The sequence below is a fragment of the Cotesia glomerata genome, linkage group LG3 (assembly GCF_020080835.1).
Source record: "Cotesia glomerata isolate CgM1 linkage group LG3, MPM_Cglom_v2.3, whole genome shotgun sequence".
Classification (NCBI taxonomy): Eukaryota; Metazoa; Arthropoda; class Insecta; order Hymenoptera; family Braconidae; genus Cotesia; species Cotesia glomerata.
Window position 1 is genome coordinate 22,038,734 of NC_058160.1, and position 24,857 is coordinate 22,063,590.

The 24,857-nt window shown below is 32.6% G+C and overlaps 8 protein-coding genes across 11 annotated transcripts; 4 read left to right on the plus strand and 4 right to left on the minus strand.

The window, feature by feature from the left end:
* Positions 1–250: 250 nt before the first annotated feature.
* On the minus strand, positions 251–4,694 carry LOC123262076 (male-specific lethal 1 homolog). The gene is made up of 5 exons (XM_044724087.1): positions 4,417–4,694; positions 3,014–4,344; positions 1,638–2,419; positions 1,339–1,557; positions 251–1,264 (listed from the first exon to the last, which is right to left on the minus strand). The coding sequence occupies exons 2-5, from the start codon at positions 3,974–3,976 to the stop codon at positions 1,177–1,179; spliced, it is 2,052 nt and encodes a 683-aa protein (XP_044580022.1). The 5' UTR covers positions 3,977–4,344; positions 4,417–4,694; the 3' UTR covers positions 251–1,176.
* Positions 4,695–5,241: 547 nt separating this feature from the next.
* LOC123261909 (trichohyalin-like) lies at positions 5,242–8,526 on the plus strand. 2 transcript variants are annotated; one of them, XM_044723789.1, is made up of 7 exons: positions 5,242–5,690; positions 5,816–5,894; positions 5,954–7,455; positions 7,782–7,910; positions 7,998–8,162; positions 8,244–8,311; positions 8,395–8,526. In XM_044723789.1, exons 1-6 carry the CDS (start codon positions 5,656–5,658, stop codon positions 8,269–8,271), a joined length of 1,938 nt encoding a protein of 645 aa, XP_044579724.1. In that variant the 5' UTR covers positions 5,242–5,655; the 3' UTR covers positions 8,272–8,311; positions 8,395–8,526. The 2 variants fall into 2 exon arrangements, with proteins under 2 accessions (XP_044579724.1, XP_044579723.1); XM_044723788.1 differs by lacking the exon at positions 8,395–8,526 and having other exon boundaries at positions 8,244–8,369.
* LOC123261912 (vacuolar-sorting protein SNF8) lies at positions 5,704–9,421 on the minus strand. Of its 2 annotated transcripts, none has more exons than XM_044723794.1 (4): positions 9,292–9,421; positions 8,395–9,214; positions 8,203–8,311; positions 5,704–5,925 (listed from the first exon to the last, which is right to left on the minus strand). In XM_044723794.1, exon 2 carries the CDS (start codon positions 9,207–9,209, stop codon positions 8,451–8,453), a length of 759 nt encoding a protein of 252 aa, XP_044579729.1. In that variant the 5' UTR covers positions 9,210–9,214; positions 9,292–9,421; the 3' UTR covers positions 5,704–5,925; positions 8,203–8,311; positions 8,395–8,450. The 2 variants fall into 2 exon arrangements, with proteins under 2 accessions (XP_044579729.1, XP_044579728.1); XM_044723793.1 differs by having other exon boundaries at positions 8,389–9,214.
* A 96-nt stretch (positions 9,422–9,517) lies between these two features.
* On the plus strand, positions 9,518–11,862 carry LOC123261911 (RNA 3'-terminal phosphate cyclase). Of its 2 annotated transcripts, XM_044723792.1 has the most exons (8): positions 9,518–9,709; positions 9,818–9,934; positions 10,012–10,129; positions 10,535–10,859; positions 10,926–11,067; positions 11,144–11,283; positions 11,349–11,505; positions 11,584–11,862. In XM_044723792.1, the coding sequence occupies exons 2-8, from the start codon at positions 9,896–9,898 to the stop codon at positions 11,797–11,799; spliced, it is 1,137 nt and encodes a 378-aa protein (XP_044579727.1). In that variant the 5' UTR covers positions 9,518–9,709; positions 9,818–9,895; the 3' UTR covers positions 11,800–11,862. The 2 variants fall into 2 exon arrangements, with proteins under 2 accessions (XP_044579727.1, XP_044579726.1); XM_044723791.1 differs by having other exon boundaries at positions 9,518–9,934.
* Positions 11,861–14,166, minus strand: LOC123261910 (GDP-Man:Man(3)GlcNAc(2)-PP-Dol alpha-1,2-mannosyltransferase). The gene is made up of 6 exons (XM_044723790.1): positions 13,923–14,166; positions 13,643–13,852; positions 13,343–13,572; positions 13,035–13,252; positions 12,203–12,747; positions 11,861–12,123 (listed from the first exon to the last, which is right to left on the minus strand). The coding sequence occupies exons 1-6, from the start codon at positions 13,943–13,945 to the stop codon at positions 11,907–11,909; spliced, it is 1,443 nt and encodes a 480-aa protein (XP_044579725.1). The 5' UTR covers positions 13,946–14,166; the 3' UTR covers positions 11,861–11,906.
* Positions 14,167–14,207: 41 nt separating this feature from the next.
* LOC123261914 (NTF2-related export protein) lies at positions 14,208–15,130 on the plus strand. Its single transcript, XM_044723795.1, has 4 exons — positions 14,208–14,397; positions 14,481–14,567; positions 14,658–14,802; positions 14,880–15,130. Exons 1-4 carry the CDS (start codon positions 14,389–14,391, stop codon positions 15,059–15,061), a joined length of 423 nt encoding a protein of 140 aa, XP_044579730.1. The 5' UTR covers positions 14,208–14,388; the 3' UTR covers positions 15,062–15,130.
* A 221-nt stretch (positions 15,131–15,351) lies between these two features.
* Positions 15,352–16,285, plus strand: LOC123261916 (NADH dehydrogenase [ubiquinone] 1 alpha subcomplex subunit 7-like). The gene is made up of 3 exons (XM_044723797.1): positions 15,352–15,554; positions 15,681–15,862; positions 16,102–16,285. The coding sequence occupies exons 1-3, from the start codon at positions 15,486–15,488 to the stop codon at positions 16,226–16,228; spliced, it is 378 nt and encodes a 125-aa protein (XP_044579732.1). The 5' UTR covers positions 15,352–15,485; the 3' UTR covers positions 16,229–16,285.
* Positions 16,286–16,431: 146 nt separating this feature from the next.
* Positions 16,432–24,706, minus strand: LOC123261915 (phosphatidylinositol 4-kinase alpha). The gene is made up of 7 exons (XM_044723796.1): positions 24,466–24,706; positions 23,173–24,075; positions 22,769–23,084; positions 18,107–22,208; positions 17,750–18,023; positions 17,035–17,441; positions 16,432–16,962 (listed from the first exon to the last, which is right to left on the minus strand). Exons 1-7 carry the CDS (start codon positions 24,553–24,555, stop codon positions 16,737–16,739), a joined length of 6,318 nt encoding a protein of 2,105 aa, XP_044579731.1. The 5' UTR covers positions 24,556–24,706; the 3' UTR covers positions 16,432–16,736.
* Positions 24,707–24,857: the final 151 nt, after the last annotated feature.

Below are 24,857 nucleotides of genomic sequence, written 5' to 3' on the forward strand. Positions count from 1 at the left end.
TTTATTATATCTTTGTTGTTTATTTATTATAATCTGTTGATATTTATACGTCGTACAAATATTTAATCATTTATAATAGTAATTAACGAATTACTTTTCATGGAAAATAAAATAAAGCTTCTTTTTAACAATAGTTCTAAGAAATTATAATTATTAAATAGAAATAAAAAAAAAATAAAAGTTATTAATAAAAATTTTATTTACATTTTAATTGTACTTTTGCTAGGCTCACAAAACCTCAGATTAAATATTTTTTTTTATTGATACCTGATCATTTAATATAATAACTGGACGGTTATTTTTATTTCCGTTTATAATATTTCAACATGAACATAATATTTCTTTCACAATTTCAAAGTTAAATTAAATTTTTAAATAAATATTGATCATACTTCTGTATGTTATGTTTTTTTTTATCAATTCATATTTAATAATGTTTTTATTATAATTTGTCCCCAAATTTCATTTTAAAATACATCCATTACAAAATAAATGAGTCATATCTTTTTCATTACTTAACAATTAATTTTTATTCACTTAGTTAATTTAATCACCAATATTAAATAATGGTCATAAGTAATGTAATGAGTGTTATAGATAAAAAGAATAAACGCATTTTGAGACTTTTAGCTGGGGCTTTGTTTCTTCGATCCTAGACTATTTTTGACAATTATTTTATTTGTATCGTATAATTTTCTCTAAAACTTTTACAATCATACAAAAAATATACTATCAATTTAATTGAAGACAAAATTTCATAAAACAAAATAATTTCGGTAATTTTATGGAAACAAAAAATCATGAAATGTTCCTAAAAAGTTACAAATATTCAACTATTTAAAAAAATCAATAAATATTACTTTTAAAAAAAGTTCGGTTTTTAAGCATGGAAATTAATATTTAAAAAACTATTAAACACTTTTTATCCTGACGCTCAGTCATTTTTTTTTTTTTTTTTTTTTTTTTTTTCCAGTATAAAAAGAAGCAAAGAAAAAATTGAATCATAAAAAAACATCTTTGGTGGCCTTTTTTGCACAGGAATCATGAGTAAAAATTTAAATACGTGAAATGTAAAATAATATTAAATTAAAGTTTTGATTTAATAAAAACTAAACTAAAATATATAAACTAGATATAATTAATTATAAAATAAAATATAAAAAGGTCCTCTAATGCTTATCTCCGAGATTTTCTTCTGCCAGTTGATCGTTTAGGTCGCCGGCTTTTGGATCTCGCCGAGTGGAGCCACGGAAGAGAAAATTCACTGTAATAAACAATTACATTACTAAAAATTCAACTAAAAAAATCAATGAAAAAATAATAGATAAAATAACTCACGAAGGGGTAAAACTAGGTATGGGAGCTCCAAATGCAGATACTGGTAGCTCAGGATCAACTTGGAGACTTTGTACTTGATCCACATCTGGCCATAGCGTAGTGATGACTTCTTCCTCAGTACTAGACGGACATGGTCCAGTGTGGTTAGTGTTGTAACAAGTCGCTTGATGATTCTGACGCTCTTGTCTTTGTTTTAGTTTTTCAATATGCCTTTGTTCTCTGTAAACAAATAATTCAACCAATTAATTTTTATATAATAAATTATATTGATATTTATTTATTTATATATAAATAAATACCTTATCCTTTGTACATCCCATCGTTTTCTCCTTCTTTCATCATTTTCCAGCTTCAAATGTCTTTTATTAAAAATTTCATCGTCCAAATTCTCAGTACCCTCCATTGTATAACAACTAGTGTAAACCTTTATTCTCCAGCTAGGTACTTCTAAATTATTAGAATCATCCTCTAGTTCAGGTTTAGTCCTTAGATTATAATGAGGATCACCCATAGCCGTATAATAATGCTCTTCAGTTGTTAAAAATGATTCTTTTTTAATAATTGACTTGCCTTTTTTATCAGACTTTCTATTGTTCAAATCGTGGGTTGAGTTTTTGCCTTCGGGAATCGTGGAGGTCGTGTCATTGCTAATTGTTGACGAGCAAGAAACACCACGTTTACGTTTACTACCACTGCTTGGCAAAGGTGTTGGATCTGATTTTCTTTTATTTCTCTTACTCTCCCATTCAAGTCTGGCATCACCACCGCTGGCCACGTTGATGTCTGGTTTGATGTCTAATTTATTCAAATTATCATTGGTATGTTCTTGTTTGACAGTTGTAATTCCCCCGCTGGTGTTGAGACGTATTTTAAAGCTCTCATTGTACTGAGAACTATTACACTCGGCGGAAATATTTTTGTGATGCTGTTCGTTGACAATAAGTGGTGTGACAATGTTTACCGAATGGAGGCTGGGCGGTGAGCATGGTCCAATGTCCGATGCAATTGAATTTTCGGTACTCTCTGATCGTAATTTCTGTAAATTAACTCGTCTGTCCATACGCTCCAGTCGCAATTTGAGCTGTAACATTTTTATTCCTTTATAATACATATTTATAACCTTAATTACAAATAACTAGCCATAACACAACACAACGTCTTCCGTGCGAATTAAGAATATGGTTAGTTTTTGTAAATAACACAGTACACCGGTATTTTTTCTTTAAAAAGCCATTACGCGCCTAAATTCAGTTGATAAAGTCATATTTTATTTTATCATTAGAAACGAAAAAAAAAAAAATTACTGATCGGTGCGCCATCGTGCGGTTTTGTCAAAGTCAAATCTTTGACATTTAAGAAAATAAAAATAAACCAATAATTTAATGAAAAGAATTATTTTTTGACAAATGACTAATAAAAGGTAATTATTAAATATATTTTTAGTAGAAGTAAACAAGAATAATAGATAAAAAATTACAAGACTAAAAATCAGCTGATTGTCTAAAAATAATAGATCAAGATTTCTGACACTGAAAATAGACGACAGACGATTTTTATAAACAAATCACTTATTAACAAATGATAGAAAAAAAACTATAAAATTTATTTTATTTATTAAAATACTCATGAATTTTTTAATTGTAAATATTACAATGGTGATATTAAAGTAACCTACCGTTTCATTTTCCTGTCTGAGAGCAGCCAGTAATTTATCCTTAGTAACTATTTGCTCAGATTGCTGCTGAATAAGGTCAAGATGCAGCAATAACAATTCCTTAAGGTGCTTGACCTCCGCGAGATCATTAAGACGTGGCTCGTTGCCCCTGAGAGGGCTCACTCCGAGGGTCGATGTTGCGGTCGCGGCTACTGCCGGGGTTCCACCGTCAGTCATGCTGGCATACATGTGATCAAAGTCACAGGGGAAAGTAAGTATGCCAGCAGAAGTTGGCTTGTCGCCGACAATATCTTCAACGTTGTCAGTAGCCGCGTGTCCACTTGTTATTATAAATTCGTTTTGCGCGCTCGTACTACGTGCGCTGTTGGTCGTCGATGAGGACGACAAGTGCTCGTTCATCGCCGCTACCATGTTGTAGGCGGCTGTTGCCGCACTACTGCCACTATTATTAATATCACTATTATTTAAATTATTACTATCAATACCAATATCAATATCAATATCAATATTATTATTATTATTATTAATATTATTAGTGTTACTAGTTTCACCGTCACCTTCACTAACAGCGACACCGGTAGCGGTACCGGTACCTTCACTCCCAACACAGTTAACAACAACAACAGCACCAGGCTGCAAAATATTTTGGTCTGCAAGTGACAGCAGTGACGTAGAGGATGATGATGACGAACAGGATGAAGATGAAGACGAAGAAGACGATGTAGAAGTAGACGAGGGTGTATTTTGTAGCTCCGGATGGTTATGGTAGTCAACAACAACTACCGAGGATGCTGATGTCGATGTGACACCTTCCACAATTGCGCCTAAGTCAGAGGCGACACCAATTCCACTTATGTCCAACCGATTAGTGTCCAAAACGTGAAACTCCTGATAATTACCAGCAACTACAACATCATTATCACCATTTATTAATAATTGTGACGATGGGGATACGTTTGACATTTTTTTTTAATTCTGGCGCCCCCGAGGCTGATGATATTACCGAGCTCATTTGTGGTCGCCGCGCCGAGCGTACCACGCGCCCGCTTCACGCACATCAACTCCAACTAGTTTTACAACACAGCACCCTTTTATTCCCGTTACTTTTTTAATTTAACCTTTTAATTTTATTTATTACTCTTGCTTTTATTGTCCTAAAAATAATTAAATCAATAATAATATTTTTGATTGTTTCATTATTAAGTGTATTATTATTATTGTTATTATCGTTGTTGTTTTCCCTCCTTTTCTCCCTCCGAGTGGACACACCACTAGGGTCTTTGGAGTATCGCCCTCTGCCCCGCTTATGACGTTACCCCTCGCGTCTTCACCTAGAACACATCACACTTGCTTTAAATTATCAAACAGTGGCCGCAATTGTAATGATAAACAAAACACTGTACTCGATAATTGTAACAATTAACTTGTTTTTGTTGTAGACACTATTGTTTAAGCAACTTATTGAACTCCATACTAATGGAGTGGTGTTTACTGCTCTCAGACGCAGACCGACGACGGTAAGCTGTGCAGTAGATAGCCGGACTCGGACTCTATATCTAGACACCTTCCTCCATATAGCCGCGAATCGGCTTTTCTGTTTTATTGTCCTTACCGGAGCGCCATCTTCTCATTAATGTCCTGGACCCGGGCAACGGCTACTCAACTTTGACCTTGAACTTTTAGATTTACAATTATTACATCAAATATTTTTATATCTATTTATTGTAATTGTTGCAGGATTTTAATTAATTTTATCAACTTTTTACTTCTTGTTATACTGAATCAAGCCTATGTAAATTGAATTATAATTAGAATTATTAGAATTATTATACACATTTATTATTTTTCAACAAATAAATTATATCAGCTGATGATAATAACCAGCAGCTGATCGTTTTACTCCTCATAAATATGAAATTATTTAATAGAAAATTATTAAATTTATTTTGTAATTCAAAATAAGTAATAATTTATTTATTTTACCTAGTTTTAATCACCATTTGTAAATTTATTTATTATTTTTCAAAAATTAGAGAGGAAGTAAATTTTCACCCACGAAAATTATATTGGCAAGATTGTAACCAAACTATACATCATAATTGTAAAAGAAAATTAACTCATAAAATCGATGATTAAATTAAATTAAACCATAACAAAATTTTAGAAAAAAATTTGCTTCATATAAATTTTTATCTTCAATATTTTTATATAAACAATTAATTTCAATAAATAAATGTTATAGGAAATTTTGTTATCAACATGTCTATGTATAGTTTAGTTAATATCCAAAGTAATGCTGGAAATTAGTCACACTCCGATTCCAAGAAAATTACGTCATTTTACAATGTTGGTATTACTTTAAATAAATTACTAACGAGCGCAATCGTTCAAGTGAGACCCTACGGACTTTTAATGTTTGTACACTTTGACGTCTGCGTTGTTTGGGGTTGATTATTATAATTTTTTTATTTTCCTTTTTTTTATAATCACAACAAACTAAAATATCAATCAAAAATTTATTTTTACAATTATACTATGAATTTTTTTTTAATAAATACAAGAAAAATATTTTTTTGTATATTTTTATCTAGCCACTGGATATTTAAAAACTAATTTGATAAATAAAAAATATAAACAAAATAATGGAGACTGAAATATATCGAGCATGTGAAAATGGGTAAGAAAGCATAACCATAAATGTCAAAATATTTTATTAAGATACATTAGTTATTAGTTGTATAAAATAAAATTATATGTTGTACTTATTCTTGACAGTCACTTTCGTACTTATTTTAATTTTAGCGCTGACGAAAAAAATTTAATCATCCAAGAGTATGAAACGATAGTAGAAAGTCTTCAACAAGATTTAAACGCTTGCAAGGTACGTTACTTAATTTATTTATTGCATTGATCTGAAAATAATTTTAATTATTATTTCAGCTTGAGCAGAAGCGTTTGAGAGAAGAGATAGAAATTTTGAAGCAAGAAAATAAAAATGCGTCTGACTTAGCTCGCGAATCATTTAAACATGCCAATAATACAGAGTGTCCAAATAATGCTGGTAATCAAGAAAATATAGACAATTTAAAGCAACAGATATCAATAATACAATCGGAGAAAGAGTCAATGTTTCAATTATGGCAAATGGCTCTGAAAGCTGTTGATGTACTTGAGCAAGAATTAAAAGCAACTCATCCGTCCGATGGTAAAACAAATAAGTATTATGAAGAGCAAATAAATAGTGTTAAGGAAGCTTATTCAGAAGCTATTAAGGTACTAGAAGCAAAGCTTATTCAAGTAAGAGATAATTTCACTCGACACCAAACCCTGTGGGAGTCTACTAGAGATAAGTTGACTCTTTTTAAAAATGAAAAGACTGATTTAGAAAATAAGATAGTATATTTACAAAATGAACTAACGTCTAAAGAAGAAACAAGTAGCAAAACTATTGAAATTTTAAAGGCTGACTGTATCAATGCTAAGCAACAAGTTGAGAATATTCAGAATCTTAAATTAAAAGTCGACAATGAGCTGATAGAAATGAAAGCATTTGCCAATAGACTAGCTGCTAAGGATCTAGAGTCTAAAGAAAAAGTTGCTGAAGCTATTGAGTTGATAGAGACGGCGGTAAGGGAAAAAGAAACAGTTTTACAGCGCGAAGCTCGAGTTATTGAGGAGAAATCAAAGTTAGAAAATCGACTGGCTAATTTGGCTGAAGAATTTACCGCAAGGTTAGACAAAGAGTTAACTGAGTTGAAGAGTAACTACGAGAAAAATATTCAAAAGTATTTATTTGAAATAAAAGAACTCAAAGCGGAACTGCGAGATAAAATGACGCTTATTGATCGCGTACAAAGAGAGTCTAGATTGTATGAAGAAGAACTACTAAAAGTGCGACATAGCTCAGAAGATATGCTGCAGAGAAGTAATTCAAGGTCCATTGAGCTGGAGCAAAAGTTGAAGGACGCTGAGTACAAGATTGAAAATTGCGAAGAAACTTGTAGGCGTAAATACGAAGATAGGATTCGCCAGTCTGATAACAAAGTTAATGAGCTCGAGGAAAAATTGGCAAGTTGCAACGATCGGTTGAGAAGGAATCAAATGTACAGCATGAGAGATGTTGAGGATCGGGTCAAAGAAGCTGACGACAGAACCAAAGATGCTTTTGAGAGGTATGCTGGTCTTGAAAAACGTTTTGCGCGGGCTCTCGAAGAACGCGATGGTATTTCAAATGAGCTGAGAACACTACAACTAACTTTTGATCGCGAAATAACTCGGCGTGATAACGAACGTCGTTTGCTGGACTCCCGTGTGAGGGAACTGCAAGAAGAACTGCGAAAAGCTAATGATTTAGCTGACAAAGCAACTACTAGAGCCAATTCACTGTTGGAGAAAATAAATTTATTGGAGAAAAATGCTCAAGAGTATAAACATCAGTCGATGTGAGTTAATTTTTGATATCGATGGTTTTTTGACGCAATCTCGTATCTCAAAAATAACAATTTTAGAGATGAGGTGAAAAATAGCTTATAAAAAATTAATATTCATCTAAAAACAATATTTATCAATTGTATTTTTTTTTTAAATACTCTCGTAATTATTATTAATCTGGTTAATATTTTTTTTCAGTAACGCGTTTATAATTAAATATTAATTTTTCAGTTGAACCCTTTCATCTTCAAAAATCGAGATACGTTGTTGCGTTAGAAAACCCTCGATATGATTTAAAATTTTTTATTTTTTTATTTTTAATGAAATTATTTTACAGATTTATCAATGAAAATAAATCAATGGACCTGGATAAGTCAATTGATTTAAAAATAATGCAAGATAAATACGAAGAAAAAATATCTGAGTTAACGAGATACGTCAAAGTCCACCAGAAACTGTCTAACAAGTAATTATCATTATAATAAAAGAAATTTCCATCTTTATAATTTTCAATCAGGATTATAAATACTTTTTGAATGATTAATCATTACAGGTGGAAAGAAGAGGCCCAGTCATTAGCCGATAAATTTCAAAGCCGTTACAAAGAACTCCGTTCAAAAGTCAGTATATTAAAAAATGAAAACGAAGAACTTAATAAAGAATTAGTGACTTGTCGACAACAGATAGTCGCTGTACAACGTGCTCACTTGATGGAAAGGTAAAAAATAAATTTATAAAAGAAGTATTTATCAACTTACATAATTATATTAATCCATATAAATGTTAAAATGTTATTCAGATACGATCATGGTGAAGGTGCAAGGTGACAGAGCTTTAAATTCATTTCAACCGCAAGTAGTGGTAAACCTGTAAATAAAGCCCAAATATTTTTGTCGTGCAAAATAAAAAGATTTTATTTATTAAATGAATGTTATTAAACTTACTTATCATTATTATTATTATTATTATATTATAGTTTATGAGAGTATACTTTAGTAATTAATAATTAGCAAGAATTAGAATTGACACACGCCGTGAATAAACTGGGGAACCAATAAAGCTTTCCATTTTCATCCTGGTCATCAAGCCAAGCAAGTCCTAGTTTAACCATGTGATCAAGAGCTTTTTGCGCTCTATCGCGTTCCCATTTAAGTTCACTTTCCAATAATGAAACTGAGGTGTAAGCATTCCCGGCGATGCTTGTTTGCTGAAGCACAGCCGTGTGGTCCATACTGAGCTCGCCGGGTATCGACTGCACTAAATATTTTCCCCGGCCAATTGGCAAAACTGAAAACCCGCTGCCAAATATTCTTAATTTTTTAGCCGCTGCCAATAAATCCTCGTTAGTTATCTCTTGGTGTTCTTTCCGCCTGCCTCTGGCTTGAATCAGCCGGTCCCTGAGCTCGTCGAGGGATATCAAACCACCAGTTTTATAATTTGTCGCAAGACAAACTTCGACAATCTGTACCGCTAACTCGTAATAGAAATCTCCGATTCCTAGTACTGACCAGAAACCTTTTCCTGAAGCCAGCGGATCTACACCTATTGACGCGCACATTTCCGTAAACTGTCTACGAAACTGAGCATTTTTCTTAATTTCATTCTTGTGCTTGGTTGCAAACTCTTCAAGATTTGTTCGAAACATCTCCATATGTTTGGTCATCTGTTCAAACTGATTCTCTTGAATTGCTGTACCTTTATCTTTGTACTTCTCTTGTTCTAATTTTTGCTTATGAATAGCTCCAATTCCTGCTTTGCGTCTCATATTTTCTAAAAATAACAATCTTTACTAATTAATTCATTAATAATAATCACTAAAAGCATTCATTATAATTAAAATTTCTTACCTTTATTTATTTATTTATTTTTTTTTAATAAATTCAATTATTATTGATGAATAATTAGATAATACAGGTACAGTGTTGTCATAATCTCTGAAATATTTATTGCTGTTCGGAGTCAGCTGACTCAACTAGAAAACTTTCTTACCGACAATTAAAAATAAATATTTTGACATATGACAAGTTTGAAATTTGTTTATTTTTAATTATTTTTTTATGCAATTATAATTATAACCTATTTGAGAATTCTGTCGTCGGAAGCTACTATTTGTGTAGTGATTTAATTTTCTGGTAAGACCAGGGATAGTAAAGAAAGCAGTGGTGGGAGTCTAGAAGTACTGGGAGACAAATTATATTTATAAAGAGAAAGATAGACAGCACACGTGCAGATGCAGACGCTCGTTAAAGATTAATCTAAAAGAAGGTATCACTCTAAATTTGTCAATTGACGTTAATGTAAACAAACATTTCAATTTTTTAAAATAACAAACAACTAATAACAATAATTTATATATTTTTTGATTATCACAAGTTTTATCAAAATTGCATAAGTAATTATTGCACATATACATTAATTAATTATAATATCAAAATAAAGCTATTTAAAGTCATGTCAGTGATGAAAATTGATGGAAGTCTAGGAGAAGGGGTAAGTATAAAATTAAATAATTAATATTGAACTGATAAACTTGGTGATTAATTTATTGAATTAATAATTGTTCAAAGGGTGGACAAGTACTGAGAATAGCAATAAGTTTGAGTGCTCTTTATAAAATACCGATTGAAATTGAAAATATACGAGCTGGACGTCCAAAGCCAGGATTAGCCGCCCAACATCTTAAAGGTACTTGATGAAATTTTATTATTAAACGTTGTTATATGTATTTTAATTTATGTAATTGAAATTAGCCGACACTTGATAATTGTTTGATTATTTTTGAAAAATAAAATAGGTCTAGAAAATTATTTTTAAAAAATTGCATTTACAATTTTTTAGAGCTATTAAGAATGGAATTTTTTAAATAAATTTTTCTTGCTTTAATTTATTTGTTAGAAAAATTATCACATGTCTCTCAATTTCAGTATCATTTTAATTTTATAAAATGGTCAGCAGACGTCTGATCATTTAAAAATTTTTCAAGTTCTGATAAGTAAAATTTTTTTTATAATAACTCATTTATTGAAAAAATCATAAACATTTTTAGGTATCTGTTAATTTTAATTTAATTTGAATTTTTTTATTTTATAGGAGTGGAAATCGCACAGAGTATGTGTAATGCTCAGGTAAAGGGCGCTTACCCTGGCTCAACGCGATTAGAATTCATTCCAGGAGTATTAAGTCAAACACAGAAGCGAACTTTTCATGCTGATACCCAAACTGCAGGTTGTACAATTTTGCTCGCTCAGGTCGCTTTGCCCATAGCACTGTTTTTGCCTCCTGGTGACCCAATCACCCTCATTCTTAGAGGAGGAACAAACGTGCCCATGGGTCCTCACATTGAATATCTCACAGAAGTATTTCGACCTTGGTTAAATAAATTTGGTGCTGATTTTGACTTTACTGTTTTAAAAAGGTAAGAAAGTAAAATTAATAAAATTATTAAAATTAAAATTAATTGTAAAATATCTATTAATTGTAGAGGATATTACCCAAAAGGAGGCGGAGAAATTCATCTCAGAATACCACCAATAAAAAGTTTGAATTCTGTTGAGATGCTGCAGCTGGGTGACATAAGAAGTATTTCAGGATGGGCTTATGTTGCTGGTTCTGTTCCCTTATCTGTACAGTATTCATCACTTTAACAATTATTATTATTATTATATAATAAACTATTATTTATATTTTTGAAAATTTTAGGAGGCTTACAATATGGCAGAAGTGACTAAAAATACAATACATAAAAAATTGACTGATAATAATATTCAAGTTCCATCAATTAATATTGAAGCTTATCGAGAAGATAGAGAAATGGCTGTTGGCAATGGATCTGGCATCAAGTAATCATTTACATCTTATTCCTTTTAAATTTTACAAGTTTTTATAATCAAAATTATATTTATAGTGTCGTCTGTCAACTGAACAGTGGATCTGTTTTCGGAGGCTCTGGATTAGGCTCAAATCGTCGTGACAGTAAATCAGAGCCCGCTACTGAGGCTGCTGAGCAAATTATTAATCCTATTCTTGATGGCTCGTGCATTGATGAGCATATGCAGGATCAAGTAATTAATTTTTTTCAATGTTATTAATGACTTGAGTATAATTATTTTTATAAATTATAAAAATTATCCATTTTTTAGATGGTACTTTTGATGGCTTTGGCGCATGGTCGTTCGAGACTGCTACTAGGCAAACAACAACTTACTCTTCACACGGAGACTGCAATAAAAGTAGCCGAATTAATGCTAGGAGATCGCGGCTTTCGATGTCAAGTAATAACGAATCGGGACGCCGGTGACTCAAAGCAGTATATTCTCGAGTGCGATGGATGTGGTTTGTTAAATGCCGCTAATTAACCAAAATTACAAGAAATAACTTTTATAAATTATTAAAATATATATGAAATAAGGAACTGAATATTTTTTTCTTATAACTTATAATTGAATATAAAATATGAATTTTTTTATTTGGTATGAACAAGTGGTTTTATGATACGGATGAATTCATTTTCAAACTGTTGCCCAGAAAATCTATCCACTGAAGCTCTGGCAGCATTTCTTATAATGTCTTTAGTGTCTTGGTCCATTTCAATTATGTTAGCAATTATTGCTGCATATTCTTCAGCATCAGTCGCTAAAAATCCTGTTTGGCTGCTGAGCTGTGTTTCAATAATATCCGCTCTGTAAAAAAAAAAAAAATTCAATAAATAAAATAAAAATTTTAACCAGATAAAATCATTTAATCATTGATTAACATTACCTAGGGCCTCCAGAATTGTGAGCAACCATGATAAGTCCAGCAGCCATACCCTCGACGACACTAATTCCAAAATGTTCATTCCACATGGTATGTAACCCAATAGTACCTAACTGCATTTCATCTACCAATTCCTCATATGGCAAATTAAGTTTGAATTCAACATTCTCGTCAACAGCCAAATGTTTGGAAAGATCTTCCATGTCTTTAACTCGTCTCTTGTCTTCGTCATGCCGACAAGAGCCAACGAGTATTAGACGCACTTTTTCCCAAACTTCTTCTTTGACGATAGACCTCAGTTCGTACATTATCCTCAGCATCAGTGGATGATTTTTTTCCGGTCTAAATTGAGCGACGGAGACTATCCTTACCACTTCGCCTTTTTGGTCATCTGCCAGAAGAGGCATTTCTACAAGGCGTTCGATATCACAAGGAGGGTACACTCGGAATGTTTTTAAAGGACATTTCCATATTGCGTTTATGTGGTCTTCTGTCCATGAAGAGTTAACCATTACTACGTCTGCACAACGACCCATAAAACCGTAGAGCTGTAGAAATATTTATTATAATTAAACTATTAATATTATTTATTATTAAAATTAAAATAAAATTTTATAAATATAACATGAAAATAAAATTAGCAGACATCTGACAATTTATAGGATTTTTTTTATTAAAAAAAATAAATAAAAAGAAAATTTTGTCATGTAAAAAACTTGAAAAGTTATAAATGCAATTTAAAATAATATTTTTCAGTTCTAATTTAATTAATAAAAAAAAAAAATAAAATAATTTTGAAACGTCTGCTAATTTCACTGTCATAAATATAACTTACAATTGCAAATAATCTGTAATAAATTATTTTAGCCATTGAAAAGAAAGGATTGGTGGCAATTATTCTGCGATTGTTATGAGAAATAACTCTGCGATAAACATGTTTTAACATATCCGTAGATATTGTTGGATAATGAGTGTACGATCCTACACGACAACATCCAATATATTTGAATAAAGGATAAGTAAATGCGTATCCCATAGTGTCTATAAAAATATCTGTCACAAAAAGAAATAATAATTATTATTAATTGTTATTATTTATTACATTTATCAATGATTTAGAATTTAAAAAGTAATAATTAATACCTGGTTGAAGCGCTTCGAAAGCTTCCAATCCAAGTAAATACGATCCAATACTTTGTGCTAGCAGAGTAAATTGTGGATACATCTCAGCTTCAACATAGTTGCGCTTATGTAAATAAATAAATTCAACGGGGTTTATTTTAATGTTGAATGTCCTTTTTACACGGTTAATCATTTCTTCTGGCGCTACTTCAAGATCGCCGGTATAAATCGCGATATGTACATCAGGATATCTAAATAAAATTAAACAGTAGTTTATACATATACATAAATAATATAACTGTTAGATTATTTAATAATTACTCTTTTTGGAGAGCTTTGACAACCGCCCATAAAACTCGCTCACCACCACCTCCAGCATTGCAGTAAGGATGAAAAATTCCAATAACTTCTTTGGAATTAAAATCTTTTTTAGAAAATTTTTTTTTGAAATAAGTAGGAAGTAATTTTATTGTTTTAAACACACAAGTTAGATAGATGAGTGTTATTTTAAAAACTGTAGTTATTGTGGTTCTGTAAGAAATAATTTTTATTAATTTTGGTAAAAATAATAAATAAAAAATTGTTCTATATTAATACTCACTTTAAAAATTCAATGTAACCCATTTTTTACTACACAGTCATCAAAATTATTAAAATTCAATATTACTAATAATGTCAACGTGGATTATAAATGTTTTATCAAATAAATTAATCGTATAAATTTGTGACCCATAAAAATAAATACATCAGGTATGAGAATTTCTTATTACTTGGAAATAAATATTGCATCAGTTTTATCATCAGCTGTTTAGATCAATACCTACTCATCTACATATATTATAACATAATTTATATATGTTATGATTATTAGTATACAGTAATGTGTGTTGTGTTTTGTATTTTGCATTGAAAGAATTCAGCTATATATACCCACAAAGCGCATGTGTTGAATTGTTGTTATTGTTTAAGCAAAAATATCAACTCAATTGTTAAATAATTTATTATTAATTGCTTAGAATAATAAATAAACAATAAGAATTTTTTTTATTTAAATTCCAATTTGAAACATGGAACAGGTTAGGTTTTCATTTATTTTCATGTTCATCTTCTATTTTATTATTGATTATTTCAACTAATTATTAATTTATTATTTTTAAAGGATCTGAAAAGTAAAATTGATGAAGCTTGTAGAACAGCTGAACAGTTCACGAAATTATATTACGAAAGTCTGGACAAGAGAAGATATGTAAGTTAATTTTTTTCATTTTCACATAGATTCTATTGTTTATTATTTTATTTTATTTTTTTTACTATATCTTACTTGTTTTAATCACAGCACATTGCAAGATTGTACCTTGACACGGCTCAATTAATATGGAATGGAAATGGAGTTGAAGGAAAAGATGAGATTCAAAAGTTTTGGATAAACTTACCTGTATCTCATCATACTATTACATCGTTAGATGCTCAACCTGTCACCAGTAAGTGTTCTGAAAGTAGCAAATATGAAACATTATTTTTGTTGTATTAATGATTATAAATGTATTGATTATTTTAGGTCCAGCAGTTGAAGAACAATTGACTTTTCTAGTCAAAGTAGGTGGCCAAGTAAAATACAGTGACAAAGCTGCTAAGCCATTTAATCAAGTATTTTTAGTAACAGCCACAGGTGACAAATGGAAGATAGTCAGCGATTGTTTTAGAACGCAAGAATCATTAGAAAATGTTACCAGTTCATGAATTTATTAAAAAAAAAAAAATTACTTTTTTTACATGATTTATGATAATAAAAATAACTAAATGATTTAACTGGCGAAAAATTGTTTTTATTTTTAAACTTTGAGAATGAGAGTTCATTAATTATTCATATATTTTAAGTAAATAATATATTTTTGGAACAATTAAAATTATTCACACAAAGGTATTGCAAATATTTTTATATACATAATTTTTTAATCATTTAATCATTTTTAAATAAAAAATTTTGATTACCGTAAGTTGGGTAATTTCGTTACCGACACATTGACAACAATCGATTCGACTCGGAGACTCCAAATCATACCAACTTCGATATTGGAGTAAGAAAAACAACATTGGATGTCAGATGTTATTGTGCGAAAAATAATATTAAGTAACAATTGTGTGATTAAAAAATTTGCTTGAAATGTCGGGGAAAATTCCTCATCGTGATGTTGGGCCAACAGTTCAATTAATTAGACGACTGATTCGAGGTGTATGTATTATTTATAACCTTAAAATATATTTACTTTACATATTAATTTTTTTCATTATGTAACGTGATATTTATTTTCAATATTTTGTATAATAATATAGCTAATGAATTTATTTATTGATTTAGAGAAAATTCGTCCCTCATTTGAGATTTGCTGATGAACTTGTTTCACGTACTCAACCACCTCCATCGATTCCTGGTGGTCCATTCCACAAAACGTCCAAGGTTTATTACTATACTAGAGATGCTAGACGTTTAGTTACACCACCAGAAGTTTTGGCTACTGCGAAAATGCTTACTGCTGGAGGGTATTTTTCATTTATTATTACTGTCACTGATTTGTAATTATAAAGAACGGTTGTTTATATTTTTGGTGATGGAGTTAATTTCAGGGGAAGTATCATCATCGATAATCAATTTGTCTTATTTATTCTTTTAATATAGAAATATTTATCAATAATCCAGACACCCGTATATTTATATAATTACTAATACATTTGTTATTTTTACTGCAGAGATTTTAAAATTAAACTTTTAAATCTTTCAGGTCAGACGTAGCAAAGAAGGAACCACTAAAACCTGTTACTCCAAACAAAGTTTACGATCCTCCTTTTGAAGATCCTCCAAAAATCACTTACCTCGGTTTGAACGACAATGTAGTTGAGATAAAGTAAAATACTAAGTACTGAATGTAATTATTTAAATGTAGAAAATAAAGAATATACAATTAATATTTTAAAATTTACAATAATTTCAGCGAATAGTATAAATTTAGAGTTTTCTTTAATTATTTTTCCAACAATAAACAGTTCAGTGATTTTGTATACATCCATATACATATATATATATATTATACAGACATTTTTTTTTACAAAATTCAACAATTCTCACAATTATTGAAACTGAGTTAGCACATAGTCAATCAATATTTAATAAATTAAAAATAAAATGCAATTATGTAAACACAATTGATATTGGTAGATGGAATGTAAAGTATATTAATAAATATTATAATTTTTTTTAATTCACACGTTAAATAATTTAAATATTTGAATAATAGTGAATATATATCCCATTAATTTAAAATAAATCGCGTTTCCCGCCGCGATAACATACATTATATACATTAATGAATTGATTAATTAACAGCTTGGCACCAAAACAATAATTAGACACAATAATTTAATATGGAATTTGATTTTGGTAATACTGTATCATGTCATAAGTCTTGGTACGGAAATTCAGGAAACTGTTGCGTATAACATTCACCATAAATATTGCAGCTTCACGATCAGTAGCCATAGGTGCGAAACGACTGCGTAGTAATTTTATTGTTTGACCACGAAAGCAGGGTAATCCGGTGTCCAACATAAGGGAGACTAGAGAAATAATTGCTTCTTGATAAGGTCTGAAAAATAATTTTAAAAATAAGTTAATATTGAGTAATAAAATTCTGTTGAAAAAATATAAATATAAATACCTGATGGCTAAGAATGCCTCGACGCAGAGCTCCATGAACCATCGGAATGGAGCTGCTTCCATTTTACCACCCATCACAAGTACCATTTCATCAGTAAGTTTTATATCAGGTTCAAATCCAAGATTTCCTCCTGGTGAACTTTCAAACATGAATCCAAAATCAATGTGAATAATATGACCTTCATCATCCAACATAATATTTCCATTGTGTCGATCTTTTATTTGTAGCAAATAAGTAATGACACTGTATGCAGCCATTGATTTTATAAAATTACGGCGAGCTGTTTGGAACTCTTTACTCGTCTCAGATCCGTATCTTGCTAAAAAGTATTCGTACATCCCAAAGTCTGTTGTACGTCCCAATTGGTCTCTTGATTTGGCATTAGGTACACATTCTATCACTCCACACTGTTGAAATAATAATATTAATTTGATATCACATTATAATAAATTACTAATCTTGGTATAATTTTTTTTTTTTTTTTTTTTTTTTGTAGTAAATTATCGAGAATAAATGAAAATTAATTTAGCAGATATTTGATCATTTTTAGAACATTTTGAAGCAAAAAAATTATGACAAAAAAAAAATAACATGTAGAAGTTTTTAAGAATTAAAAATGCAATTTTTGTGAATAAATTTTTTTGTTAAATAAAATAAAAAAATGATCAAGTGACTGTAAACTTTAATATCATTAAGAATAAATAAAATCACATACCCCTGGAGCAGTAGCGACTACCCGATAAGGAAAGAGGAACAAATTTAATCCAACTTTTTGGAATACATTTTTGCAGATACTAATAACTTGAAGAGCCAGCATATCCTGTCGAACATCATCTCCAACTTTGAATATAGCAGCTTGCCATGTCTCTAATCCAGCACACTTTGTTTCAACTTTGGCGTTTGCTGACACAGCCATCGCGATATTTTCCAGTTCTTTTATTCCGTATCGTTGGACTCGGAATCTTGCTAAGAAGGGTGCTTTCGCCGCACTGAAAAAAAAAAATAATAATTTTAAACTATCATCCATTAAACACAGTTAAATAAATAAATAAATTAATAAAATAAAACATACCTCTGCATAGGGTTACCGCTGTTGTAATCAATATCAATCACCATAGCTTCAGGATTCGACGGAAGATAACATCCAGGTTGAACGGATATCTTACGCAGTGCCTTCAAACAAGCTTCACGTCTTTCAGGCCCTTTCGGATAATTCCTTATCTCTCCAGAAATATTTGTAATCTTCTCAAAGAAGTCGAACTCGCGTTCATAAAACTGTTTAGCTGGCCCCGATAATGAGCCCAGAATAGATTTGACTAATCCATCAAGCGTGTCAAAAAGATCCGGATCTTTAATTTGCTTGTCCTCGTCCATATACATGTTGGTGTGCATATTCCATATCAGTTGATGCGCAACCACCTGCGATCTCTTAGAAATGGCTTTAATAAATTCTATTACGTATCCCATAGTATCGTGTCGAACAGCTTGCACCAGCTGAGGAATGTAAAATAGAACAGCATCAGCTGGATAGCTGCTGAGAACTCTTACAGCGTACTGTGCTGAGATTGGGTGATGAGGAAACTGACGTGAGAAATAAGCGAGTGCTTGAATCGGCGATACCCGAGCCCAAGTCAGCATATAAACCAGCTCAGGAGCGTCATTCAAAAGAGTATCCGTCGTGACAAGATACTGGAGAGCTTCAGGAACATGCATAACAGGCACTGGTTTGAGTCTCACCAACCGACAGACTTCTTTGATGATAGTATCAGAATTTTTCAGCCTAACTGGAAGAAAAACTGCTAAAACTGGACTGATGTCCCAAGCAAGACGAGTACAGTCTCGCCAGCGTTCGTTCATTGACTTAGCTCGCCACTCAGCGATAGAAGCTTCACCTGGGATACTTAATTCCGCTCTACCACCAGGATTATGCCATACAACCAGCAATTCTATTTCAACGGCCAGTAATTCTAGAATCAAGTTACGCTTTTTTATGTAATCTTTGACAATCACGTTACCGTGAAGGATTCTTTTGCTTCGATTGCTTCGTTTCCCCAGTGCGGTGCTGCTGGATGACAAAGGAACTGTGTTAATCCAAGTACTCGACTGCTGTTTCATATCACGTGACGTGGGAGTCAATGAATTCATTGGCGTAGCCGGTTCTATAGAGGCTAAATTGGTCTGCTGTTCGATCAGCATTTCAAAGTCTGCTTCTCCGGTCATCATTAAGTACTTCTTGTCGCTATGCATTACTTGCCAGAATCGCATCAATGTGACAAGATCCTCACGCATTTGTTCGGGTTCTTGGGTAGGAGTTTGCCGCTCCCGGCAGAAGTAATCCAAGCAATTATAGTAAACTCGCTCACGCAAAACGTTTTTGCTGAGAGATTTCGAAAGCGTGTCACCTTGGAGAAGTAATAATCCACAGCAAAGTAGCTTGAAACGAGCTCCAACAGCAGCTATCTGTCGATTCAAATTTGGACCAGAAGATGCCGTACCAACAGTCATGGGTAACGAACGGTGTAAAAGCATTGCGATCATTTCAACTGTTTCTTGGCAGCAGTATTTAGCTGTTTCGATCAACTCAATAATAAATGTTATCCAAATTTCATGTGGTTTTACATAAGGAGGGTTAGGCGCCAATTCACAGCCTTCGTAAACTGCCAGAGGATTGACTTCGTCTGTTTCTGGGGAAAATAGACCCATTTTTTTGTCAACGGTGTGCTGCCAAGCTGCTAGCATTTCTTGAAGAAAACGAAGTTTTAAGTCAGGCCGAGCTGTTAAAATCCACTGCCAGCATTCAACAGCGGTTAACATTGCTGTGTGTGTGAATAATTCGGTCTGTGAGCTGGCTACTACGTGAAGTAATCTCCTGTGAAGTCCTGGCATAGAAATCAACAGCGCAGTTGCACGCCACAAAGCACTTTGATGCAAATTGTCGTTGCGACTTTGACAAGTGTGACGAACTGCTGAAATTACACGTTCTATTACGATACTTCTACCTTCATCCGGAGACGTCTCGTTGCTGGGAGATTCTGCACGTGCAAGAGCCAGCATTCCTGTCACTTCACCGGCGTACCACGAACGTCTGGACATCATTGATAGCAGCCAAGAACTGGCACTTTTGTTGTCTCGTCTTTTGTCCAAGGAGTTAGTATTTCCGGGTCCAGTTGAAGGTGTAGCGAGATCGATGAATTCTAGAACAGAATCCGTCGCTAAAGCTAGCCCAGTGTGATGCCACATTCCTGAGGATGGAATCTGGTTGATATACTCTTGTAAATGTGACCTCACGGCGTGTGGAGCCCATTTCATGGCTTCTTGAATTATTTCTTTGCATCTAGCGGCAAAGTCGTCGACTATTTTGGCCCTTGCTTCCAATGTATCCATCAAATGAATATTGTAAGGAGTCCCGGGAATGTGAAGTGTCGGCGTTTCTTCATTAGGATCCAACTGAAGCGAAAAAGCCAGCACCTGCAATATATCCAGCATACTCCAGAGCACTCGACAGTTCCATAGAAGATGAGGAAAAGCATCGACGAGCGCGCTTAAATATTTATCAGCAACACGTCTGATTTGTTTGTGAACATGATTGAAATTGACTAGAAGAAATTGTGCATGATTTTCAAGTTCACGTTCACGTTTTTCATCCTTTGGTTTCTTTTGCATCACATCTTTGAATTTAGCAAATACTGAATCACCTACGCTGCATATACATTGCCACATTCCGCTTTTATCTTTTTGTAAATCTGAATCACTTAGATACTCCATTATTGGTTGCAAACTTGGATCGGGACTGTTACCGACTCTCAGTGTCTCGACCCAATATACAGATAATAAATATGTTATCTGAGCAAATTGCATTTTAGCGACATAAGCCGCGACATCGCTTGACCTTATACTCATCCTTAGAATCTGATTACGTAAATCCTGAAGCTCACTTATTGATACACTTTCATTTCGTACAGCCGATGTGTATTGCAGTTCTCGCATTTCCAATTTAGCGTTTGTTTTGGCAATTAAGTACGGAGACTTTATTGAAATTTCCTTCACTCCCTCATACCATTCAGTTGGCCATACTCTAGTGGAACTTGGTTCTACCGGTACAAAACCAAATACCACGCAGTACAGCCAGAAATCTTTGAATAATTTCAAAACTCGTGGATCTGGTTGTCTTATTGGTGGTAACCTGCGTACTAGAATTGCTATTACAGGAATAAGAGCACCTAAATTTCCAGCGACACTTGTATCTTTAGTCATAGTACTAACGGAGTTTGTTGTTGTCACTGCAGTCGTCATCATTTTATCGTTCTGTCGTTTGCCTTCTAGACCCATCGATACAAACAGCTGTAGCAGACGTTTCAGAAGTTTGTCTAGTTCGTCTTCGCCTTGCAAATTAGCCGCTATGTTTGCCAATGCATTAGTAACAGCTCCAGTTACATGTCGATATTGTTTTCGATCGACGTTTGTAGCAAAAGCTGCGCAACTGGACTCCAGTGATACAGAGAACATTTTCATTATTTCACTCCGGGCTTCACACTTTGCTATTATCATGCAACCGAGTTGGTCGACGATCAAGCTGTCCAGAGAACTTGGATCACGGCAAAAACTCTGCTCGAAGAACGACAAAATACTGCTCGTCGTTTTGGGAGTATCTTTTAGCGCAACAGCGACGTGACCAAGCATTATCATTATATTTTCCGCTACTAATTGATTAGTCAAACGCTCAGAGCCGTCACTTTTTTCTAAACTGCACAGTCGAGTTGACGCACTGCTGACTAACGCAGGAACACAATTCGGGTAAACTAATTGTGCAGCTTCTAAGGCGATGCATAGATTACCAATGGCTGCATCTCGTAGTTTCTCAAAGGCAGCTTGTGATGGCGATATTGTTTCTTTCAAATCTTCTAATTCTTTACCTTGAACTACTGCTCGGAACTGATTGTCTTTGGCTTGCTTCTCGTTTACTTGTACATTTAATTTAACGAGAATCGGTGATGGATTCATAAGAAAGTCCCGAAGATTGTACGTAGAAGTGATTGCGATGTTGGGAAATTTTTGGGCTAATTTTCCAAGACCTTCGAGACACACCATCAGCAAAGGCATGTGTGCTAGTACTAATGTCGGCCCATGGTTTGAATTTATTTTCTCTGTTAGCCGGCTGCAAAGGCTATCAGCACCTGTTGAAAAAAATATATTGATTAATTATTGTGTGAATATCAAGATGGTTTAATTTCAGTACAAGTATAATTGTTTTTTATTTTCAATCAATTTAGATTAGTTGGATTAATTACACAGCACGCAGACGACACCATAAAGAAAAATGAAAAAAAAAAAAAAAAAAACACAAGTGTTATTATTTTTTATAATGATTATGAATCATGACAAAATTTTTAGGTATTTTTGTAATAAAATGTTTGTTTTTTAAGGTAAGGAAAATGAAAGATAAATTCATGCGCGATTTTGAAAACAGGGACAATATTTGATACCCTCGCCAATCAGCATGGAACCTAGGTCCGCGTACAGAGCGCTCAAATCATATTCTCCGTTAGCTGTAAAAAATATAATTGATTTTGTTTGTTCTACATCTATATTTTAACGACTAATGTAAACCTCCATTGGACGATGTTATACTTATTTCATTAACACTGAATTATTATTTTAATACTTATTTTATTTATTTAATATAATGATCAATGTGTTAAATTATTATAATTCTACTTAAATAAAAAAAACTCACCGGTTTCATCACCAATAGCCCAAACGAGTAAATCAACACAGGCAGAGTTGGCCATAACATTAACTTTGAATCGATTGACAATCCGGAAATTAGTATCATAATCCTCACGTTCACTTGCATCATGCTGGCGAGATTGAAGCTCAGTTTGTCCTGATAGAAAAAGACCCTTGACAAATTCTTGTACATCTTTAGTGAATGGTGCTGGTAAATCGCGTTGGTTTTGCAAAAGTTCACGCAAAAGAGCAACCATTACGAGATTCATCGTTTCGCTGAATGACCGGTAGGGAAATATTTGTACTTGTCCAGAATGATAAACCTGTTATAAAAAATAAACGATTAATTTTTTTTAAAATGATTAAAAAATCAACAATATCATTTCTATTAAAAAAAAAAAAAAAAAATACCTGTTGTGCTTCTTCATCTAGAAAATCAAGTGTATCTTTAGTCAAAAGTTTCTTAGCAAGTGCTAGTACGCTCTGCAAATGAACAATGCCAAACAACAACCCAGTACGTTTTTCAGGACTTTCGTTACACCGCATTTGAGGAAATTGGTTGAAGCTGGATCCATAACGAGTAAAGAAGTACGTCGAAGGATCATACGGCACCGACAAATAAGACTGCAATGAAGGTTTTTTGCCTGCTTGATAGTCATCAGGTATAGACAACGCAACTTGGGCGTTGTCAATCGTCAAATGTGAGTTCAAATTACCACTGAGAGATCGCGGTATGATGGGACGAAAATTAGTGAAACTTAAATGCCGTTTGTTAGGAGGTGATTCATTACAGGATGGATTTACAGGTAGACCACGCGGTGGGAAAATTCTACAAAGTAACGGAGGGTCTACACACGCAAATCGACCCATTGCCCGCGCCAATCCAATCAAAATTGGCACTAGACATTTACAAAGCGATATCTTAGCTTGCATTCCTCTGGATCCATTTTGGTCTTTGCATCCACGAATCAGATTCGTCAGCGCAGCAAGCAGTTCTACTTGGGTGGATATTATTTCTTCACAAACAGGATCACATCTCGCAGCAACGTCGCTCAGCAATGTGTTCAAGCAGAAGCTGAATCTCTCAGTTACTGGTATACGTTCACCAGGAGTTACTCTTATTTCATCGAGACATACTATTTTAGGTAATCCACGCAAAAGACGAAGTAAGTAAGGCAAAATTCGATCTCTGTGCTGCAGTCCAGACTCCAGGAAATATATACCAAGAGCTATTACTGCATCCTGACCTCGCTGGTCGATGCGAAACACACCTTGTGCTGATTCTTGAGGACATAATTTGAATAGTCGATTCACCTGGTTAATTAAAACAGAAAAAAATTATTAATTTTATATTATCTTACTGTACATCAGAGATGACTATAATTATTATTACTGTGCAAAATTTTATAAATAACTATGACTATGTGTTTTTTTTTTTGTTACTTGACGTAACGTAGTTTTTGACAGCTGACGAAGGTTTGAAAAATTACATTAAATGATTCATAAAAAAAATGCAGCTATTGTCTACGAGGATGGTTTTTAAATCTCTATGAACATATTCTGAATATTTTGAAAATGAAACTTGAAAAATTGTCAGTTTCATAATAATTTTCAATAATATAATGATTAATTTGAGATTGATTATTGGAGATTATTGTTAAGTTAGTTAAAATTATAAAATGTAAATTGTTGAATAAACAATACCTTTTCCCATGGTGTAGGTTTTATTCCAGCCAACGATCTCGCCAAATGTTGAACTGTTTTCGTAAAAAATAACTTCTCATCGGTAATCATTTTGTGCTATATATTTAAACTAAATATCAAATATCAATTGATATATCTCTATTAAATGTACATATACACAATTTGTTTTTATATATTACATCAGAATTGATTAAAAGACTGTCATTTTATATTACTAAGTGAATTTACGTAAACGATATGTGTATACATCAATATACATGTATAATTATCTGAGGTTCCTTGTCTCTTTTTATTCATAATCAGTTATGACCACAATATGTGATGTGGTAAGTATTTTTGCGTGGGCGGTGATTTCAATTAGTTTGTCAAAATACTTATAGATGGCCTGTCAA

Coding starts and splice junctions, on each gene's coding strand:
- LOC123261916 (XM_044723797.1), top strand. CDS start 15,486: ATGTCGGGGAAAATTCCTCATCGTGATGTTGGGCCAACAGTTCAATTA. Junction 15,555..15,680: donor TTAGACGACTGATTCGAGGT/GTATGTATTATT, acceptor TTATTGATTTAG/AGAAAATTCGTCCCTCATTT. Junction 15,863..16,101: donor AAAATGCTTACTGCTGGAGG/GTATTTTTCATT, acceptor TAAATCTTTCAG/GTCAGACGTAGCAAAGAAGG.
- LOC123261909 (XM_044723789.1), top strand. CDS start 5,656: ATGGAGACTGAAATATATCGAGCATGTGAAAATGG. Junction 5,691..5,815: donor TATCGAGCATGTGAAAATGG/GTAAGAAAGCAT, acceptor TTTTAATTTTAG/CGCTGACGAAAAAAATTTAA. Junction 5,895..5,953: donor AAGATTTAAACGCTTGCAAG/GTACGTTACTTA, acceptor TTATTATTTCAG/CTTGAGCAGAAGCGTTTGAG.
- LOC123261911 (XM_044723791.1), top strand. CDS start 9,896: ATGTCAGTGATGAAAATTGATGGAAGTCTAGGAGAAGGG. Junction 9,935..10,011: donor ATGGAAGTCTAGGAGAAGGG/GTAAGTATAAAA, acceptor AATTGTTCAAAG/GGTGGACAAGTACTGAGAAT. Junction 11,068..11,143: donor CTGGTTCTGTTCCCTTATCT/GTACAGTATTCA, acceptor TGAAAATTTTAG/GAGGCTTACAATATGGCAGA.
- LOC123261910 (XM_044723790.1), bottom strand. CDS start 13,945: ATGGGTTACATTGAATTTTTAAA. Junction 13,573..13,642: donor GTCAAAGCTCTCCAAAAAGA/GTAATTATTAAA, acceptor AATTTTATTTAG/ATATCCTGATGTACATATCG. Junction 12,124..12,202: donor CACAATTCTGGAGGCCCTAG/GTAATGTTAATC, acceptor TTTTTTTTACAG/AGCGGATATTATTGAAACAC.
- LOC123261914 (XM_044723795.1), top strand. Junction 14,568..14,657: donor GTCTGGACAAGAGAAGATAT/GTAAGTTAATTT, acceptor TTTTAATCACAG/CACATTGCAAGATTGTACCT. Junction 14,803..14,879: donor AGATGCTCAACCTGTCACCA/GTAAGTGTTCTG, acceptor TGATTATTTTAG/GTCCAGCAGTTGAAGAACAA.
- LOC123261912 (XM_044723794.1), bottom strand. CDS start 9,209: ATGAGACGCAAAGCAGGAATTGGAGCTATTCATAAGCAAAAATTAGAA.
- LOC123261915 (XM_044723796.1), bottom strand. CDS start 24,555: ATGATTACCGATGAGAAGTTATTTTTTACGAAAACAGTTCAACATTTG. Junction 18,024..18,106: donor AGCGGTAACCCTATGCAGAG/GTATGTTTTATT, acceptor TTTTTTTTTCAG/TGCGGCGAAAGCACCCTTCT. Junction 17,442..17,749: donor TAGTCGCTACTGCTCCAGGG/GTATGTGATTTT, acceptor TTATTTCAACAG/TGTGGAGTGATAGAATGTGT.
- LOC123262076 (XM_044724087.1), bottom strand. CDS start 3,976: ATGTCAAACGTATCCCCATCGTCACAATTATTAATAAATGGTGATAAT. Junction 2,420..3,013: donor TCAGACAGGAAAATGAAACG/GTAGGTTACTTT, acceptor AAAATGTTACAG/CTCAAATTGCGACTGGAGCG. Junction 1,558..1,637: donor TGGGATGTACAAAGGATAAG/GTATTTATTTAT, acceptor ATTTGTTTACAG/AGAACAAAGGCATATTGAAA.